Source organism: Crocodylus siamensis, chromosome 8 (assembly GCF_052110815.1).
Source record: "Crocodylus siamensis isolate JL-2025a chromosome 8, ASM5211081v1, whole genome shotgun sequence".
In the NCBI taxonomy this organism is placed as follows: Eukaryota; Metazoa; Chordata; order Crocodylia; family Crocodylidae; genus Crocodylus; species Crocodylus siamensis.
This window is the reverse complement of record NC_143402.1, coordinates 15,020,672-15,041,124: the sequence shown is the minus strand read 5'-3', so window position 1 is coordinate 15,041,124 and position 20,453 is coordinate 15,020,672. Positions and strand designations below refer to the sequence as shown.

Below are 20,453 nucleotides of genomic sequence, written 5' to 3'. Positions count from 1 at the left end.
TGTGGAGATAGAGAAAACTGTACAATCAACAGATATGTATAAAACTATTCATTTCATCAATGAATCATGCAGCAAATCTATATGCATGTCAAAACCTGAAGCTCTTATGACATTTAAACTATCTAAGCAATAGGATCAAATTTTTAGCAGTACTTTCTAGAGCAGCCAATTTATTCATACCTATCTTCAGCCAGGAGGAGTGTTCAGGTAAGGTACTTTTCCTTCAAGTTGCCCATTAAAATGAAATCACCTAAAGTAAACCAGATGGAATGATGATGAAGAAAGTTGAAGATGGTGACTCTATAGAGTTTGCACAAATTCATCTGAGTTGTTACTGTCATTTCTTTAGTAGAATTAAATCAGGGATAAGTTTTGTTACAGAATGATGAGTAAGTCTATATTTAATTCAGTGGTGATTGTCTCAACTCATAACAGAGCTGAAAAGTGTATTAATAAAGTTAAATAATAAAAGGCAGAATGTTTAAGGGTTATTTTGAAGGCTCAAAGTAAGAGGAAAACCTAATGTAAATAGGAGAGTTCCAAATAAAATGTTTGTGTACAGTGACTGTCAGAGCATAAAGATTTCTTATCCAAAGGCAAATATAGAGAGGCAGAGGCTTAGTGGGTATGAATTGCCATAGCTCTATAACTTCAACAGAGTGACAATGATGTTTCAATGGAGTTATGCCAGCTTGCATCGGATGAGGCTCTGTCCCAAAGTATTGGGGTGAATAACATTTTTTTAAATGTTCATGTCTTTCCAGACGTACATGAAAAATTGTTTTTATTTATTCCCTTTAAAAAAAAAATGAAACAGGGCCGCCCTGGTCTAAAAGGTGCAAAAGGAGAACCTGCTTATGCTCAAGGTGGCCCTAAAGGAATGAAGGTAAGAATAGTCACATTACAGCAGGAGAAACTTCCATGAAACCCTATCCCATACAGTTATCAGACCACTGGCCTGACGCCTCTATATCAGTTCCAGTGCCAGCAAGAACAACCGTCTCAAGCTCTGAACAAAGTGTCTCTTACAGGTTTGTCCTGCTTTTTGTGGAATAGGCTCAGGGTCTTCCACTAAGGATGTAACAGAGAAGAGACCTTTCGTGGTGTCCACACCAGTGGTCTGTCCTGGGTCCCGTACATTTAGTATCTTAATTAACAGCTTGAAGGTTGGAGTAGATGCACCCTTAGCAATTTAAGTGATGACTCCAGCTGGGTGGGGTAACAAGCACTTCAGAGAAAAGATTAAGATTCAAAATTATCTTGATTGGGAAAAAATGGTCTGACATAAATCAGACAAAATTCAATAAGGAAAAGTGCAGAATATTACACTTAGGAGTAAGCAATCAAATGAACACATGCAAAACAAGGAACAGCTGGATAGGCTGCTTTTAAAAGAACTGGGAGGTTATAGTGGCCCACACACTAAATAGGAATAGACTGTAATAGCTACAAAAAAGTCCTAATGGTCCATTCAGTTGTTTTAACAGCTGTGATGTGTGCTTCACACAGGGAACAATTCTTCCATTGTATTCAACATTGGTGAGACCTCCCCTGGAGTACTGTGTCCAGTTTTGGGCTACTGCATTTCAAAAAAGATACATGCTATTTAGAAAGAGTTCAGAGGAACAGCAACAACTTAGAGGTAGATTGTAGAAAATATGACAAGTAAGGAAATGTTGGAAGAACTGGGATTATGTGGTTTAGAGAAGAAAAGCCTGAAGTGGGAGTTAATAAGTCTTCAAATATAAAAGATTAATGAGCCTAAATTACAACAGGAGAGATTTATGTTAGGCATTAGGGAAGAAGTTTCCATTTATGAGGGTGGTGGAATATATTTACATAATGTACAAAATATAGTATTGTATTCTTTGTAATCCCACATATATAGATTCTCTTTGCTCAGATGCAAATAACTACAACTGTCATTCCTCATGGATTCCTCCAGTGTCCGATTTAGGCACAACTATCCCAAATATTTTTCTAATTGCATTTGATCTAACGTGTGAACTGTAAACATATATATTGTCATTGTAATTTATTTTTAATTTTAGGGTGAAAATGGTCTTCCTGGATTAGATGGGATTTCTGTAAGATATTGAATTTAATTTTTTTGGAATTGTGATTCTATGAGTATTACATAGCAACATAATGTAATGATATTTTATCTCAGTTCCCTCCTGTTAGTAACTTTTTCCATTAATTGTCATGGGCACATTTTTCCACTCAGTAAAGCCAGATTCTGAGAAGCAAGTGTCAGTCTTAATAAAATCCATCAGTTTCAGTAGATTCACACTATGGTAAAGGTGATGAGATTTTGGCCATCACTGACTCAGTTTTATATTTAAACCAAACTTTCTTCTAATACTAAATTCTGGAACTAGGATTTTCCAGATAAACAAACACCATGATTTCAAATGCATTGTTATATATTTTAAATTGGGACATACTGTCAAAGGATTTGGCCTCTGTTTTTTGAGACTCACCCTCCAAATTCCTTTATATTCTGTTGTTCTTTTAGCTCCTCTTCCTGTCGTCTTCAATTATTATTCTATTACTGAGAAGTTTCAAGGGACTCTGTCAAACAGCATTTGCCTTTGAATTTACATTTTCTAAAAACAAGTCTTTATACCAACTTGGTGTTAAAGGAATTTTTTTAATATGTTACTATGTCACATGCCCCTAACATTTTTGGAAGGGAAGTTGCAAGTTAAAGATACTCATCATCTTGCCTAAGGTACTGACCACCCTGTATGATGGAGCTCAGAGACTGACAAAGAAAATGCATAGGCTTGGGGGGAAGAGGTTGGGGAAGGGTGGGGTTGGTTTCTTTAGTTAGCAACTAGCCTTGAAATTATTTTCTTGTGTCTATAATTACTTGGGACCATGCTGATCATAATGGCCACAACTGGATAAGCAGGATTTAGGAGATGAAGTGTTATGTTTTTTAATATACTTCCTGAAACTTCTTTTCTAGGGTTCAAAAGGTTTACCAGGCCCAGCAGGTTCTTCAGGATCTATAGGATTGCCAGGCTTGCAGGTAAGGAGGCCTTAACCATGGAATTTAGTGTTGCCAATAAAACTGTGCAAAGCACAGGTTGCTTTACATGATTGCCTGTGTTTATGTCCCTAAAATGGTTTATTTTGAAAACCTTTGCCAAAATGGTGATTTGGCTACAAAAACTTCAGAGCTCTGAAAGCCATGACCTTGGAAAACCTATTGGAAACAAGAACGGTGTCAAATTTGCAATGAAAGGATTTCAAGCTCCCTGTTTTGGTGAACCTATGTGAAATAGGTTGGCAGACTCTTATGTGAAATCCGATATTGGAATCATTGTGAAGGTTTGGTCGTGTAAGTATAAACTAGTCAGACAGCATGATGTTATGCGTAATGTTTGGGTCTTTTGGATCCACTGTAAAGAAATAAATGAATGTTGGTATAGAAGGGATTGCAAAGGAGTACAGGTATTTGTACACTGAAAATACTTTGGAATTCCGCGTTTAAGAGAAGCAGCGCTGTGTGGAATGGTCAATGCGGTCATCACCAGTGATAACAGAACTGAGTGTTAAGACTTTCTGCAAACACTTTCATGTCTTGTGTACATTACTGTTTAGAGTGGCTCCTGTTCTTGGTAATAAAATGGAGAATGCGCATGTTTGTGGATTCAGGGCCTAAGTTATCAAAGAAGATCCCGTGACAGTGGTTCATTCATAAAACTGCAAGAAGGTTTCAGTTTTACTTGCATGAAAATTCACTAACCCTCAGACATTTTTATTTCATTTTTATGAAAAGATTAAAATCTTGGGCCTTGGTTCTCATCACATTTTTAATTTTAACTTATCAAAATGGCAGACGGCTTAGTTGAGCAGTACTGGGTGTTGTGTTAAAAACCCAGGCTTTGTTCATGTTGCTTGCCTCTAAACTCAAGTTAATAATGAAAATCTTGTTCACATGTAGGGTCCACTGGGTCCACCAGGGCTACCAGGGCCAAAAGTAAGTATCTTCCCTTCATCCATTTTATTTTATTTTTTTTAAATCTTTGGACAAAAAGCATTGGGCTAGGATTTAACAAAATGTAACGCAAGCCATGTGACCAAGTGCCATTGAAGTCACATGCCAAAGCATTTACTGAATTGTTATCCCGTGTGGTAGGGATGCTGCTGCTATTGTTGTTATTTTTTTTAATAAACTGGCCATTCCTTTTTCCTCAGGGTAACATGGGATTAGGTTTCCAGGGGGAGAAAGGAGAAAAGGTAAGTGGAACTGATTCTCTTTTAGAGAAAGCTAATGAATAAAATCCCCTAACACTACATGAGCATGCTAGAAGTGTTTTGTACCTGAACTCTCACATCTGGCCTCCAGAAGTTGTTTAGGTATTACTATTTTCTTCCTATGTAACAGTGCAAAATAAGTCACTTCATGAGGATTTTGCCCATTTGTTATTCCTCATAACCCAAATACAACTCTAGTTGAGGTTATGGGAGGATTTGTGTGGGTGGAAAAAAGGAAAGAAACTCTCATTTCAATAGCTGTCTCTGGTGTCCCTGGGACTTTTGAAAAGTTCTCCAACTTCTGCCCCTGTTGAAGTCATTGCCAAGTACTTTTGAAGATCCCACTCAAACTGGTCAGTTGTCAAGAAATATAAGAAGTTATTTTAAGACTGGACATTTCCTGTCCTTCCAAAAATGTCTTTTCATGTTGTCTATTTCTTGCTATTTTGTGTCAATTGCACATCAGCCTTTCTACCTGGCTCTTGCCTTTCTCCCATTTATGTTGCTCTGTTTTGTATTTGGCTTCAAGGCCTTGGTGGAATACTTTTCCTTTGCTTGGTAACTGGCCTATTTTTCTTTCTATCCTTCCTCTTCTCCCCCTTCCCTCACAATCCAACTGGTTTAATGCACTGCATTATGTTTGTGTTAATTTTCAGTCCTTATTAGTTTTCGTGGCTGAATTCCTACAGCAGTCTTCTGGTTTAAAGTATTTTGTGTTGCATGTGAAGGTGGTGATTTGAATGGATTTCTGTGACTCATGGGCCACTTACAGTAGATCTAAGATGTTTCACTTGTATTACTACCTTCCTCTTTTGCCAACAGGGAGATATAGGGCTGCCTGGTCCTCCAGGTCCCCCACCATCAACTGGTATCCTAGAGTTCATGGGATTTCCTAAAGGCAAACAAGGGGATCAGGTTTGTAAATACGGCCAAGCTAGAAACAATTCAGAATTCCCTCCTTTCCTTTTCTGTTAATGCTGAGTGAGGCAGATCGATAAGCCTTGAGCTGATAAAGTCCTAAGTGGATTGGTTCACAATGGCACATGCAAACTGAGCCACATGGATTAGGGTTGGGTTTTTTTGGTGGGGAGGGGATAAAAATGAAATACCCCTGCAGCTGTGATTGGAAGGTGAAATTAGGGGAGCTTCCAAAAAAGAAACATTTCTCTTTGGGTTGCACAGCTTTTCGTACTCCCCTTAGTCTCCAGCAAGCTCTGGATCTCAGTGAGGAAAGATTCTTCGACTTGCTTATAATTCTCTATGGAAACGAAGTACCTCTGCCTCAGAACGACCAGCTGTCTGTTTTCTAAACGTTTGATCTGATCCAATTTCTACTGAAGTGAAGGGAAATATTCCTTAAGACTTGAGTGGTCTAGTGTAAGCAATAGTTGTAGCATTTTCTTTACTAATTGGCTCTATTTGCTGTGAGCTGAGAAACATATTGTTGGTAGCATACAATTTAAGGTCTTTTTTTTTTCTCGGGAAAGGGAAAGACAGCCACAGGCCTTGCTCTTCTGAGAGTGTTCAGAATTGTAAATTATAGGTAATAAATCTGGTGTGAAAATTAAATTAAATTTAGTGACTCTTTCTCAGTCCTTTCTTCCTCTTTTTTTTAATGGCAGTTCTATAGGCAGGGAAGGCAAACTGATGTCTGAGTGTGCAGGTCTGTAAATGATTCACTGAGCTAAGTTCACTTCTTGCCTGGTAAAAGGAAGAAGATAGAAACCTGATGGATAAATGTTTTTGCTCAAGTATTTAAATTGCACTTGATGCCTCACTGCAATACAATGTGTATTAAGTTTCCCAGAAGGTGGAACATTTAAGTTAGTCGTACCCAAGATTCAAAGTGCTAGTCAAACATTCGAAGTGAAGAGCTGCAGCTCATTTCTGCTGGATCTGTGAACTGTGAAACCAAGTTAACCCAAGCGGAAATCCAAATACTTTAGGAAAATAAGGAAAGACGAATGAAGTATCTTTTGGTTTTGCTATGATGCAGACTGGTTAGAAATAATCAGATGTGTTTGCTTGTGTTATCCCAGGCACTTACGGACTTATTTATTTCGCAATCCAGTATTTCTACAGATTCAAAATATCAGGGGTTAATGAGATCATCTTTACTCAGCCTGCCATCCTGCATGTTGTTTTAGGGCTGCAAGATTTGATCCTTGCGTACGCTGGTTTTAGGCCTGGTTCTGTTATTGTCTTCGGCCATAAATGAGAGAGCGCTTTGTGGTATTGGCCATTAGCTTTTAATTGGCCTTCCAGGTGTGGCATGGATGTTATAACATTTCACAGGAGTTGGGGTGTTCCATAATTGTATAAGGTGCAAAAAGACTGAAAATTGCTTTCAAGGATTGGGGCAAGACTCTTGTTTCACTGTCATCCCCTCTTATGACTCTCACTCTCATTTCATTCTTGGCAGGGTGAGCCAGGCCCAAAAGGATTCCCTGGGATTATAGGACTGCCTGGCCTGCCGGTAAGGTTGAACATCCGGGGGAAAAAAACAAAGTCTTAATAAATTCCACTAGGAGTTTAAGCATTTCAGTGCTTTTGAATACCTGCTTGGTGCTTATCTGCATCCTTGAACACCAATATGCTTGTAAATCTGACCCAAAATCTTTCAGGATTTGTCCCCAGAGTGGAAATTTGTCTAGCTACTCCTCCTCTGATAGTAGTGAGATAATGGCGCTGCTCCACTATGACTATTGCAAGGCCTGTTTTCATTTTGTTGTTTGATCTGCAGTTTCTCCAGTTTCTGTAGATAAATTAATTCACTTCACAGAGTGCAGATTTTCATGCGATCTGGTCCCTGAAACTGCTCTACAGCCATGTCATAACACACATGCATGGCTGCAGAGCATTTTTTAAATGGCCAATCCTGTGAAAAAGTAACCTTTGTTCAATCAGGTAATAAATGAAAGCACTCCAAATTAGAGCACCTTAGGCTGGGGCATACAAAATACAGCCTGCGGGCCAGATCCAGCCTGCCAGGCAATTTCATCTGGCCCACAGCACCTACTTCCAGCAGAGTCCCAGCAGCTGCAAATGGCAGTAGGGAGTGGGGATGGCAGCTGGGTCCATTGTGCAGGGCTTCACCCCAGTGGCACATGAATGCTGGGAGCTGCATGCATGCCGTAGGGAATCATGTGCAATAGAGGTGGGCGAGTCTAGCTCAGCTCCTTGCCACCATGCGCAGGTCCTGGAACTGGCTGGAGCCACGTGCTGCCAGGTGGCAGTGCCTCCACAGGCCACAATCACCCCAAGGGGCTGCCACCTGCTGCTGCTGCTGCCACGGTGGGGGGAAGTGAATGGGGGAGGTACATACACACCCCACATCCTTCCCCCACAACCTCCCACATGTATACCTGCAACATCTCCTATGCCTCCCCACACACACAGCCACACATCCCACTATACACACCCACCCCCAACCACACTACACACACAATATACAAGAGTAAGATGTGTATTTTTGAGCTATTATGCACTCACCTCTATATACACTATGAAAACACAAATCATGACAAAAATATTTTTCAAATAAAATGTATATATGTTATAGTAGATGTTTGAATTTTAGTGTATGATTTGGTTTGATTTTTTTTTTTTTTATTTCAACATGGGAACCCCCCCCCCCCCCCCCCCCCCCCCCCCCCCCCCCCCCCCCCCCCCCCCCCCAAAAAGGAATACTTCCTGGGGACAGGGAGAGGGACTGCCAGTGGCAAAGGTTAGGGTATAAGACTTCCAGTCCCAAGATGGCATAGGCGAAATGTAGCAGGAACTCAGGGGGTACATGCCCCCCCCACCCCAAGATTGCCTGCTGCCGAAGGTGCCACCAGTTTCTGCGGGCGGTTGCCGCTCACACCCACTCACCTTGCTCCCAATGGGGCTGGTGATGTCTCCTGGTGGTTCCCACTCACCCTGCCACCAACACAGTGGCTGTGGGCTGTCGCCACTCACTGCTGCTGACATGGACGCCAGTGGCTGCGTGCGGTCCCTGCTGGTTGCCATGCTGCCCCCCCAAGTCTCGGGAGGCATCAGTCATTTATGCAAGATGGTGACCAAAGGGTGGGGCACCTGCTAAGGGGCAGGGCTACCCTTGCCACCCTCATCAGCTCACCAAAACTCATTAAGCAGCCCATGAGCTGAAATAATTGCACACTCCTGGCCTTAAGGAACTCGTATACAGTCCCCTTAGAGGGTTACCTGTCATGCCCCTGGTTTGCCATAGGGAGGAGGTAGAGAGTCTTCACCCTGTACAGCCAGGAAAGGAAGGAGAGTGTGGCCATCAGGGATAGGGGGACCCTGGCCATCATTGCCACCCCCAGAGAGAGGGTTCCTGGTGCCCATTGGCACTGCTCAGGGGAATCCACCCCTTGAGACAGCCCCCCTCACTCCCTACATGCAGGGAAATCCCTGGCAACCTAGCCAGCAGCTGGTGTTTCCAGGAGAGCAGTGGAGCAAGCCCAGAGATACCAGGTGGCCTGGCTGCCGGGCTTCCATAGCAAGTTACAGTGGTCCCTTGTGTCCTGACTTCTGCCAGTGCATAGAAGCTCAGAGCCCCCAGCATCAAACAACAAACATCTGTTTACTTTTGATGATGCTGTAACTTTAAGCACTTTTTTAAAGTGCTTAAACTTATAGCATGATTGATAACTTTTGTAAATGCCCATAGCCACGAGATGGCAGTGTGTCTTGACTTTACCATTTGAGTTCCATAAACAAAAATCATATTTGTTTCCCTCTAATTCTATTTTAAACATTTTGTTTCTTATTTAACTTCTCAGGTCTCATGCAGGCTGAGCTTTCAAATAAGTGTTTGGAGTTAATGCATGCTTAATGTGGTGATATTTAACAGCCCCCTGGCATGAGTTAAGAATCACAGCAGCCTTCTTCTCTCTGTTGGGAGGTTATTTTCCACAGCCTTAAACTTATGTAAACACAGTATCTTTCATTAAATTGAAAGGAACAAATATTACATGATGTTTCTTAACCACAAGATAAATTGTTTACCAGTTGCTTTGGCCTACACGTTTGCTCTGTAGAACAGTATGCAAAGAAAAATCTGAATTTGAAGCAGTTTTGTTTTAAATGGTCTGAATTTATTAGGCTTTTGGGACCTGTTCCATTAGGCATATGCTTAGCTTCATGCACCAGGAATAGTCTCATAGAAATTGATGGGACTCTTCTTCTGTGCAATATTAAGCCCAGACATAGTTTTTGCAAGTTCAAAGCATTGCAAACATGGGTGACTGGTGCCTCCCATGTCTGGAGGGGAGATTGCCAATGTGGGGCGTGGGGAGAGGGTCCCCCGGTGGCCAATCGCCCAGCCAGTGGCAAAACCAGAAGTGCACTTCTACCAGCACTTCTGGTCTCGCAGCCGGCGCTTCCACGGGGTGCACGTGCACCTGCGTGCACTCCCTACTCGTTGCCAGTGATTGCAAAGGGCATCTGTAGATGTGCCCTAGGAGTTGGGGGAGCTCACTTTAATTTACTTGTCAAAAAACACCCCAATCACCATTTTTCAGCATGGGGATGTTGATATGCGTTGCACTGGAGTCTGCTGGAGCACGGTAATTACCAGACTCCTGCAGACTCATTTAACCTGTGAGAGGATTAATCAAGTCTGCTCCAACATAATTATAGCACATCAGAGCAGCCCCACTGCATGTTTATAGGCAGCCAAAGTGCTTAAGCACTGACGCATCTCAAATTTGACTCTCAGGGTTTACTGGAAACAAATCTGAAGGCAAAGCAGTTTTTAAATGTTAAGTGTAGAAATGCGAGTTTGGGTTCATTTTTTCCATATTAACAAAGTAAAAAGGTCCTCATTTGAGTCTTCCACTGACCTGTTAGTTGCCAAGTTTAAATCAGATTATTTTTACATTCAAAAAATAGATTTCCATCCCCTTGTTAATGGCATTGGGGATCCTGAAAGGAGTCTGCCAGGGGCAACATTTAGCATGGCACACATGCTAATGGTTGCTAATGATCACTGCTGGCACAAAAACCCTGGGACTAGAATATGCACCACATACTTGGAGCACTGCCCTTGTCTCTTGAGATTAACCTCTGTTGTTTGCATTAAAGCACATGCTTGTACTCAGTCACTCTGGGGGCTGTGCTATATTTGCCTCTGGATAGACCTGGGAATTAAAGATGTGATGATGGGTTTTTATCTCCCTCCCTCAGGGTATTGGAGGTGTTGGAGAGAAAGGAGAAAAGGGTGTCCCTGGTTTGCCTGGCAGCAGGGTAGGTAACGTTACAACACCCTTAAATCCCTGTTTATGAAAATGCTATATTTTTCACATACTGCATGCATCCAATGCATCTTTTTTTGTAAGAGCAGAATGAGGAGAAAAAAGATTTGTCCAAGAGTCATGGCTGAAACCGGACTGCAGGGGATCCTTACCACATGACTGAATCCTGACCCTTGCTGCTCAGCCTAAGCTACAATTTTAACCATCTCGCAGCTGCTGCCGAATTGACTGAAGCTTTTGGCTATTGAGCCTCGGTTTGGGACCGTGTCTTGCTCTGTGCTGTTCTGCGGATTGGTTTTTTTTGGCCCCTGGATATTCGAGGTCTAATTTTCTCCCTGCGCTGCAAGTTTGCAGCTTGAGGAACATTTTTTCGTTCCTGCATGTGCCTCTCGCCCCACCTCAAAGGGGTTTGAGATGGGGCAAGAGACACGTGCGTGCCCAGAGTGGGCAGCCAGTTTGGGAGTGGATTATTGGTCTTTTGTCTACTGTGAAGTGAAATCTGTAGTAGATTACAGAGACTACTCCTTATGGTGTTGAGTGTAATTGGATTAATAATAATAATAATACTTATTTTTGCAATTTTAGGGCTTTTCATCTTTGGATGGATCTGATGGAATTCCAGGGAGAAAGGTAATTTGGGAAGTATTTTAACTTCTGGAGATGTCACTAAAAAGCCCTGGAATTTGCTCCTATTTTCTCTTGCTGTCCATGCTCTTTAACTTCCTATTGGCTCTCTGTCATGTTCCCCATCTCTGATAGAAGAATCTTGCCTCGCAAGGAATGGTGGTAATGCAAGCTGTTCAAAAGAGCATCTAAACACTAATGAAAGACTGGCACCATTTTCTCCATTGCTGGCTCAAATAGTTGCCTCCACAAAGATTTGAAATTATGCATGCCTTCCCACTGTCATCAGCTCTCTTACCTTTAGGGTCATCTCATATATAGTATTCTAGGTGCAAATGATCAGTGCCTTAAGTAGATGTAAGGATGTGAAAATCCTTTGTACTCCCAGATATGCCAGTGCATAGAGTCCTAGAACATCCATGTTAGTGGGATTTTTCATTGGGTGTTAAATATCCTGAGATGCTGGCATGTTCCCTGCATTCATAGGCTGGATGCTCGCTGCTATGTGATAGCCGCATTTTTGCTGATGCTATAGATGCAAGTATTTTAAAATAAATGACTGGAAAACTCTGGCAACAAGGTGTCAGTCAGTGCTGCTCCTGATGTGTGTAGAGTCCACACTTACTCAAAATTTCAGGGTCACTAGTAAGGTTACAATCTCTTCTTCTCTAGCAGAGTTTTCCTTCAGAGTTCCCTTACCTGTAGATGCAACAGGGGTTATGCCCCACTGTTGACTGGCTTTGATGTTCCCTCTCATAGAGGGCAGTTCCACATTTACACACAGAGCAGTAAATTACAAGGCCAGAAAAGGAAGTTTTGGGGTACAGTGGCAGGGTCTTCTGAACCATATGGTTCAACAACAAGATGCTACTGGAAGTCAGTGAGTTGGAACCATTGGCATAAATATAAATGGTTTAGCACGGCTGGCTCGGGGGAGAATTGTGACACAAGAGAGAAAGAGATAATAGATTCATAGATTGTAAAGCTGGAAGGGACCTCCGAAGATCATTCGGTCCAGCCCCTGCACTAGGCAGGAAAGACAACTGGGGTCAGGTGACCCCAGCAAGGTGCCCGTCCAGTCTTCTCTTGAAGATTTCCAGCATAGGTGATTGTACCACCTCTAGAGGGAGCTTATTCCACAGTCTGGACACCCTATTGTGAAGTAGTTTTTCCTAGTGTTGAGCCTGAAATGTTCTTCCAGGAGTTTGTGACCATTACTCCTAGTTTTCCCCATCTGGAGATTACATGTACAGAGCAAGTAGGAAGTTTACAGAAGCAATAGGAAGTTCCCCATCTGGAGATTACATTACATCGGGAGCATATTTTCCTGATAGTCCCACCCCAGATGTTGCCCTGCTTTTCCCATCTTTGCTTCCCACCAATTGCAGTAGCCATTCTTTCAGAAGACGAGAGTGGATTCATTTTGGAACCTAGTTTGTTGCTGATTAAGAGCGAGTTGAGAGACTGAGGTTGCTAATGTTTTCTTCTTGTGAGCCAGACCTATTGGGCAAGAGATTGGGTCAGAAAATTCAAATCTAGGCATTGAAGAGGTCTAACCCTAGCCTCCCAGGTCTCTCCCCTACTGTTTGTTTTTATAGATAAATGTTTTATTTATATGTTCATATATATTTATTTTCCAGGGTCATCCAGGGATCCCAGGTTTTCCTGGGCTTGATGGAGCAGAAGGAATGAAGGTACCTTATCGTATGGGAAAATTTAAACCACTGTTTTTTCAACAGAGTATTTAAATAAATGTCATCACTGCGTCAAATCTCTTCCCTTTCTTCTGTATCATGCTGATGTTTTCCTTAATACCAGGTCTTCATCTCTTTTATTGTGCTTAGTGCTGACTGGTGAACCTTGGGATATTATAATTTTCTTATATGGCTCATCTTATAATTTTACGTGTAGTATTTATTTGTTTGTGTTCCCATGAACAGAAATGGACGGGCTTTGTTTGGGAGCAGATTCTGGCATAGTGCCAGGCAGTCTTTGATCCCTTCTTCCATGACTGTAAGGAATTGTCAACCTACACGTTTAATTTTACAGGGTGAATTAGGTGATCCTGGTCCTCCAGGTCCACCCATCTATCTCGATGGCGAAGGTGTTGTCATCTCAGGTACATCTGTTAGATTCTGATTTGAAATACAATTTTAATGCTTCACTCTGCTGCTGGCACTCAGCTTTGTATTCTTTCCCCTTACTATGATTTTCCTTGATCTTCTTTCCTGCATTGAGCCTTGAGTCAGATTCACCCCTGTTCTAACGCATTCACTTAGCTGTTGTTGATGTTGGGATAGGAGTTCTGTGAATAACTTTGGAGTTTGCCATAAGTCTCCATTCCTAACGTAATGCAGTGTTGTGAGAATACAGGTGCACTGCTTAGGTGGGGAGTGACTGCATTTGTCTCCTTAGGTATTTGAAGCCTGAGACAATACTGGCCACCCTTGGGGCTCATTTCAGCATAGTACTGCTATTAACAGAAATGTCCTCTTTGTCTCACTTGCAAATAAATAAATGGATGCTTCTGTATTGCTCTTGCTCACTCACTGTAGCAGGATGTTATTAAGGGAAACAGCTTAGTAAATTCCAGCAGTATAAATAAGAGCAGCACCTGCAGCCACACAGGCCAGCAATTACACAGGTGCTTCTTATCGGTTATGATAACCTGCTGGGGGCAGGAAGAAATGTCCACAGGTGGTGGTGTTTTGTGCAAATAGATCTACTAGTCAGGGTTCTACAGCGACTGGTGTGGGAGACTGAGGAGTGGACCCAATGACTGTTCCTGACTTCCTGTAATTCTTTTTCTGTTTGTCCAATAGGTTTCCCTGGAGATCCTGGAACTCCAGGAATCCCAGGCCCTCAAGGAGATAAAGGGTTAAGTGGCTTACCAGGCCTTCCTGGTGCTGCAGGTGTTACACCCTTTGATCCAGGTAAAGCTCCAGCTATCACTGTGGAATACTTTTCATTCCCCTGTCTATAGTTGTCCTTGGGTATGGAACTCGACAGCAGATGATTTGCTTGCTAATGGAGGTTCTAGCAACTCCGTTTCAGGCATTGCAACACTTTGATGGTGTATGAGGACAAGTGCAATAGCTAGAAATACTGGCCAGGTCTACAGGACAATGTTTTCTGGGAGAGCTATGTTGCCTGTAGGGTGTGACAAGCCATTATTATACTGGCAAACCCCTGGTGTGGACACAGCTAGGTCAACTGAAGAGGACTTTTGTTGACTTAGGTCAGTGTTTCCCAACCAGTGTGCCACAGTACAAAAGTGTGCCATCAGAAATGAACAGGTGTGCCATGGAATTTTGCCATTGCAACGAGCAACAATAGGTATGAGGATGGGGAATGCCTTAATGAGTGTGCCGCAGAAATTTTGTATTTATGTAAGTGTACCTTGGGCTGGAAAAGGTTGGGAAATGATGGCTTAGGTTGTGTGGTCTGAATGAGGTGGTTCAGCAATGCTGACAGAAAAACTCCTCTGGTCACCATATGTTATATAACTCTACCAGCATATCTCTGCCAGTATAGCTACACCAGCTCTATAATGTAACCCTGTGTGGGGAAAAAGCTGCTGTTCAAAAACTGTTTAATATTATACAATCCAATAGAGAACCTGCACATGTAATTTCCTTATTAGGGTAGCCTTCACCATGTGAGGCATATGGGACCTGATTAAGTGCCGTAAGTAGTCAGTGATGTTGACTTCAATCGGAACAGGATCAAACCCATAGTAATTACAACAGATCTCCAGCTGTGTTCAGGGCCTCTTAATGTTTGCTTTCTGCAAACTCCCTACTGAATGAGTTGACTGGCAGAAGTGTTTACAGAAGCAGATAATTTTAAGTGACTACTAGCATATTCTTGAAAGTTGATTTGTGAATGATCTCTGGGAACCCAGAGGTAAAAGATGGGATGAATGAATCGGGGAATAGAAACAACATTAGTCAGCTCATTTGCTTGGTGGAAAGTAATCAGCTCTACTCCAATTCCATATCTAAAGCACTTGTCTATAAATGATCTGCAGACTAAGAATTATTAGTCAAATTATTTTGCTCACAATTTTCAAAAAGGGAAAAAAAATCTAAATTTGTCATTTGATGTATTTGTAAGGCATTTTTCATGCAGTAACTCTAGCAACAGTTTATTCTTATTGTATTTGACATTTGCAGAATCTAGCATGAGTTTATGCTCACTGACCAAAAGGACTTGCACTAATGTATTGCTTTCCTGGTCAAAGCAGCTGCTTTTTATAACAGCAAAAGTGAGGCCCAGTGATAGTGGCTGCTAATAGATTTTTCCTTATGCATTTACCATACTTTCTGTGCGAAGACAATAGCAGCTCCATGCACAGTAATAATCTGTATGTGATTAGAAAAACTTCTGGACCCATTTGTAGCTGCTGCAGAGTTGACCAGCTATGTTTGTGTTGTCTAGATTCAGCTGGCCCCATGGGGATTCCAGGTACTTCAGGACTGAAGGGTGAACCAGGGGTCCCAGGCAAAGTAACATTTGGATTACCAGGCACACCAGGGAGTGATGGCTTTCCAGGTCCACCAGGACCTCCAGGATTGCCTGGCGTACTACGTATGTGAACTTGTTCTGTTGATCTGTTTTTATCTATGTTCATGTTTAAACAAATAAACTATTTTATTTTATTTGTTTTATTTTTGACATCACTGAGTAATGTTCTTCTATCTTGGGCGCTATCTTGAGTACTTATATGTAGCATGGGAGCCCTTTCCAATCCATAATGTATTGATCTTCAAAATACCTCTGCAAGATAAGACGTGCTTTTATCCTACATTGCAGATGGTGAGCTGAGGCACACAAGAAATAATTAAAATGCCCAAGATCACCCAGGAAGTCTGCAGCAGAATTAGGGCATTGCAACCAAGCTCTGAAGTCCTCAGTTAAACTTCTAACCTAGGGGTGGGCAGTTATTTGGGCCAGAGGGCCACTTAGGGAGTTTTGGTGAGCTATTGTGGGCTAGGTCAGCACCTCCCATCCCAACCTGCAATAACTCATCAAAACTCCCTAAATAGCTCTGCCTCATGCTTGGCTGGGTGGATGGGATGGGGCCACAGATGAGCAGGGAGTGGCATTTGGGAGTGGGATGGGGGACCAGGGCTGAGATCAGGATTGCTGGGTGGTGGCAGTATGGGGTGATGGCCCAGGGCAGAACTGCAGTCGATTCCCTGCAACCCCTGCAACAGGTGCTAGTTCTGCAGGCAGGGACTTGCGGGGTGCAGTTCATAGCTTTACCCTGGGCCCTGGCCCCATGCTGTCACCAGCTAGGACCTGTGCAAGCAGCGTGCATGGTTGGGCAGATGGGATGAGGCTGCAGCATCCAGGAGAAGGATGGGTAGGTGAGGCTGGAGACAGGGCTGGGGCCAGGATCATGGGGCAGTGACAGGGCTGGGGCAGCACTGCAGTCCGCTCCCCTCTGGAACCATTGCCCATCACAGGGATGTGCTGACAGCAGATCCCAATCCCAGCCCCAGCCCTGATTCCTACCCTGCCCACCCGTCCTGCTCCTGGCTGCCATTCCCTGCCTGCCCACAGCCCCATCCCATCCACCTGGCTGAGCACCCCTGTATTATTGCATTCCTCTGGTGGTCTTTGGGACCCTACAGAGCAGAGCAAAAATGTGACTGAGTATTATAACTCACAGTTAGCAGGCCAAACACTATTCTTTGCACAACTTGTATCACTGTAGTTGTATCCACTCGCATCAGTTCTCAGTCTAGCCCCATGTCATTTCCTTACAATAGCTGTTGTAATAAGCTGATGATTGAAATTTAAGCTGTCTGTGGCTTTGCTAAGTTTCTTTCCATGCACAGGTCCTGGACAGCTACCAGACGTGATACTGGAGGGAGAGCCTGGAAAACCAGGAGTACCTGGACAACGGGGGCCACCTGGAACTATGGGTCAAAGGGGATACAAAGGTGAAATGAACTTTTCATGTTTCTCCTCATTTGTATTCCTTTTTTTCAGGTCTGCTTGCTTCTGCTTCTGGCCAAGAAATAAAATCTATTAGTACTAACTACCTTGAGCAGGGAGGTGGGAGTGACTATAAGTCACAGCTTTCTTTAGAAAAGAGGGAATTTTGTTTTGGGTGTTTCTTTAGTTTGGCACGATGAGTTTTTAGCTCTTCAGATTGCAAACTATAGGGCAGGGGTGGGCAAAATATGGGCTGCGGGCCAGATCCGGCCTGCCAAGCACTTGCATCTGACCAGTGGCACCCACCAACTAATTGTACCCCACCCAACCCTTGTGTCCACAAGGGTGGGAGCGAGGTGCCCATGTATACACACACCTACCAACATACTCTGTTGTGCCTCACTCCCATCCTCGTGGGTGAAAGAGCCCAGCCAGGCCAGCACACAGCTTCTGGGCCGGGCTGCTGCTGCTACTGCTGCAGTCCCTGGGGCACCTGATTAGCTTCCTTTGTGTCCCTCTCATACCGTGCAGCAGGTAGAAAAGCAGCGGGGGCAGGGATCATGGGGCTGGCAGCAGCATGGAGCCCGTGGCCCGGGGGGCAGCAGGAGTGTGGAACTTGGGTGGGCAGAGTGGGGACCCCCCACACACTCCTTTCCCCCCCGCATGGTGTGTAGTTCCTGCTGCCAGCAGCACCAGCATGAGGGGGTGTTCAGAGCACTCATGCTCAGCACAGGCACTTGCACCCAGTGGTGCATGGGTTCAGTCAGTGCTGCATGCAGGGGTAAAGAATGCGACCTGCCTGGCCTGCCTCTATTGCATGGGCTCCATGGGACACACATGCAGCTCCCACAGTCGCCAGCAGTGGGGAAGCCTTGTGCTGGAGCTGGCTGCCTTTCCTGCCCCCTGTTGTTCAGGTCCTTGGACCCCACTAGAAGTGGAGGGGAGCGCTAGTCCCTGCTTCCCCACAGAGTCCTGGGACCTGTGTAGGAAGCAGCTTCCCCTGGTGCTGTGAGAGAGCAGAAACTGCACATGCACCATGCAGAGCCCCTGCGATAGAGGTGGGCTGGGCAGGCTGCACTCCTCTCCCTCACGTGCAGAACTGGCCAGAGCTGCACACTGCCAGGTGCCAGAGCCTGCACCAAGCACCCCAAGCGTCTCTGCCTGCTGGCGCTGCTGGCAGCAGGGGCTGCGCACCATGGGCAGAAGTGTGTGGGTGTCCCCACATCCCCTTGCCCTCCCTCACACCCAACACCCTGCCCCCACACACCCCCATATATGTACCTCCCAACATACTCTATTGCACCCCCACACACAGCCACACCCCTCACAAGCTCCCATATAGACACCCTCCCACACCGCACCATACACGCCCCATACCTCACCATAACACACACACACTCTACATACAATATACAAGAGTAAGACTTTATTTTTGAGTTATTATGCAATCACCTCCATACACAGTATGGAAACGCAAATCACGACAAATATTTTTGTAGTAAAAATTAAAGTATGTCATAGTAGGTGTTTGACTTCTAGTCTATGATTTGGGTTTTTTCTGGTTCCAAGACAGCAACCTTCCCCTCCCTTAAAGAATATTTCCAGGGGGAAGGGGAGGGACTTCTGGTGGCAAAGGTCAGGGGTTATGGGGGCAGGACTTCCAGTCCCAAATATGGCAACCAGGGGGCAGGTAACTGTCAAGGGGTGGGACTACCGATGAGGTCCTTGACAGCTTACCAAAGCTCGTTAAGTGGCCCTCCACCTGGAATAATTGCCCATCCCTGCTATAGGGGATATCTGGAAAAAACAAAGCAATTCTGTTCGTAGTTGTTAATGCCAGGTAAAGAAACCTACTGCACTGATAACCTGGAAGTACACAGAGACTAACAGTGCCAGAGAAGTCATGTTTTGCTACATTCCCATTTAAGCTGACAAGCAGAAATGCATCATCATAATGAGCTCCAAGGGCTCCATGTTTTAAAGTCTTTCAAGATGGTGTGCCTTACATTTACTGTTACTTAAATCAGATCCCAAGCTGCCTTCTTGTAATTTAGATCCTAATACGGTGGTCATATATATTATCATTCAACTTTCCTATGTACTTTAAGCACTTATGTTTTGGTTTTAGCCTGTGCTAAAGGCTAGAGCAAGGGGCTAACAATGAAGTTAAGACCTGGATGCACATTTCATCAATTGTTTGGATTGATTGGATCTGTGACATTGATTCAGACTTGACTTAAATGGATATCTTTTAATTTTACTGGAATTAAAGAGAACTGCAGTGCTATAGGTGAGAGCACTTGGCTTACCTTCTCTATCATATATATTAAAAAATGCAAGATGTGCATCCTGCTGTAGAAGAGAACGGACACCATGTAACATATGTTAATTACTTTGCTCAGGGTGCTACTGAAAAGCATGTGGACACTGCAATGTTAACATAGAATATGAATCTGAGTAGAATGAGACCTGGTTCTCTGCTGTTTTACCACTTGTTACTATTGACCTGTGGAAGGTAATGGAGGAAGGTCCAAGCAGTCAAGACCTAAAGACCTCTTTCCATTGTTCAGTTTAGGACTTTTCTTAGATCATCTCAATGCAAAATGAAACCTTTATACACGTAGTACTGAGTTTGGGGATTTCCCTCTTTGTTTTCCAGGAGAACCGGGTGATTGTGCTTGTGATGGAGGAGTAAGCATACCTGGCCCTAGAGGTGAAATAGGCCTTCCAGGTTTACCAGGAAGTCCTGGCAGACCTGGACCAAAGGGCTCCAGGGGAGATTCAGGCACAGTGGGTGTCCCAGGGCCACGAGGCCCAGTGGTAAGTCAGGGTTTCGCTAGTCTCCACCAATTCAAGGGGTGGGAAAAAAGTTTGTTCATGTCCTACTGGCTGCCATTGACTAAGTTGAAACTAGGAGAATCACTGAAAATAATTTTTCCTGCTTGCCTGGGTAAAAAAGCAAGAACAGTTTGATTTGTGGGAAGATGCTAAAGCTGCAGAGAATACAAAGGAGGGATTCTGTGAACTTCTTATTCAGCTGCTGAAGGCACAGTGCGTATAGCCTCGTACACCGCCAGGAAGATAACCCTGGATGAGCTCTGGACCGGTTGTGCATAAAGCTATAGGAACTTGATTGAATCGTTCACAAATTTCCTGGAATTCTTTTAATTCATATTTAATATAATATTTAAGGGGAGAAGAGACTTGGTAGAATGCTTTCCGTAACAAGTCACTGTGTGCCCTCCCGTGATTCCCCACCAACCCTGACTTTTGTATACAGCATAAACCAAGACCTCTTTGGTGGTATTTTTAACGGACCATATATGTGGTTGGGAGAGATGTAGGACAAATTCT

The 20,453-nt window shown here is 43.7% G+C and overlaps 1 protein-coding gene across 2 annotated transcripts in view; it reads left to right on the top strand.

The window, feature by feature from the left end:
- Positions 1 to 20,453, top strand: part of COL4A6 (collagen type IV alpha 6 chain) — a 186,241-nt gene that overhangs the window by 132,493 nt on the left and 33,295 nt on the right. For both annotated transcript variants that reach the window (XM_090060070.1, XM_090060071.1), the window contains exons 7-21: positions 818 to 886; positions 2,052 to 2,087; positions 2,975 to 3,037; positions 3,956 to 3,991; positions 4,210 to 4,251; positions 5,092 to 5,184; positions 6,692 to 6,745; positions 10,462 to 10,521; positions 11,115 to 11,159; positions 12,794 to 12,847; positions 13,203 to 13,272; positions 13,976 to 14,086; positions 15,594 to 15,743; positions 17,000 to 17,104; positions 19,759 to 19,919. In XM_090060070.1, the coding sequence (XP_089916196.1) occupies positions 818 to 886; positions 2,052 to 2,087; positions 2,975 to 3,037; positions 3,956 to 3,991; positions 4,210 to 4,251; positions 5,092 to 5,184; positions 6,692 to 6,745; positions 10,462 to 10,521; positions 11,115 to 11,159; positions 12,794 to 12,847; positions 13,203 to 13,272; positions 13,976 to 14,086; positions 15,594 to 15,743; positions 17,000 to 17,104; positions 19,759 to 19,919 (1,149 nt within the window). The remainder of the gene's footprint in view (positions 1 to 817; positions 887 to 2,051; positions 2,088 to 2,974; positions 3,038 to 3,955; positions 3,992 to 4,209; positions 4,252 to 5,091; positions 5,185 to 6,691; positions 6,746 to 10,461; positions 10,522 to 11,114; positions 11,160 to 12,793; positions 12,848 to 13,202; positions 13,273 to 13,975; positions 14,087 to 15,593; positions 15,744 to 16,999; positions 17,105 to 19,758; positions 19,920 to 20,453) is intronic.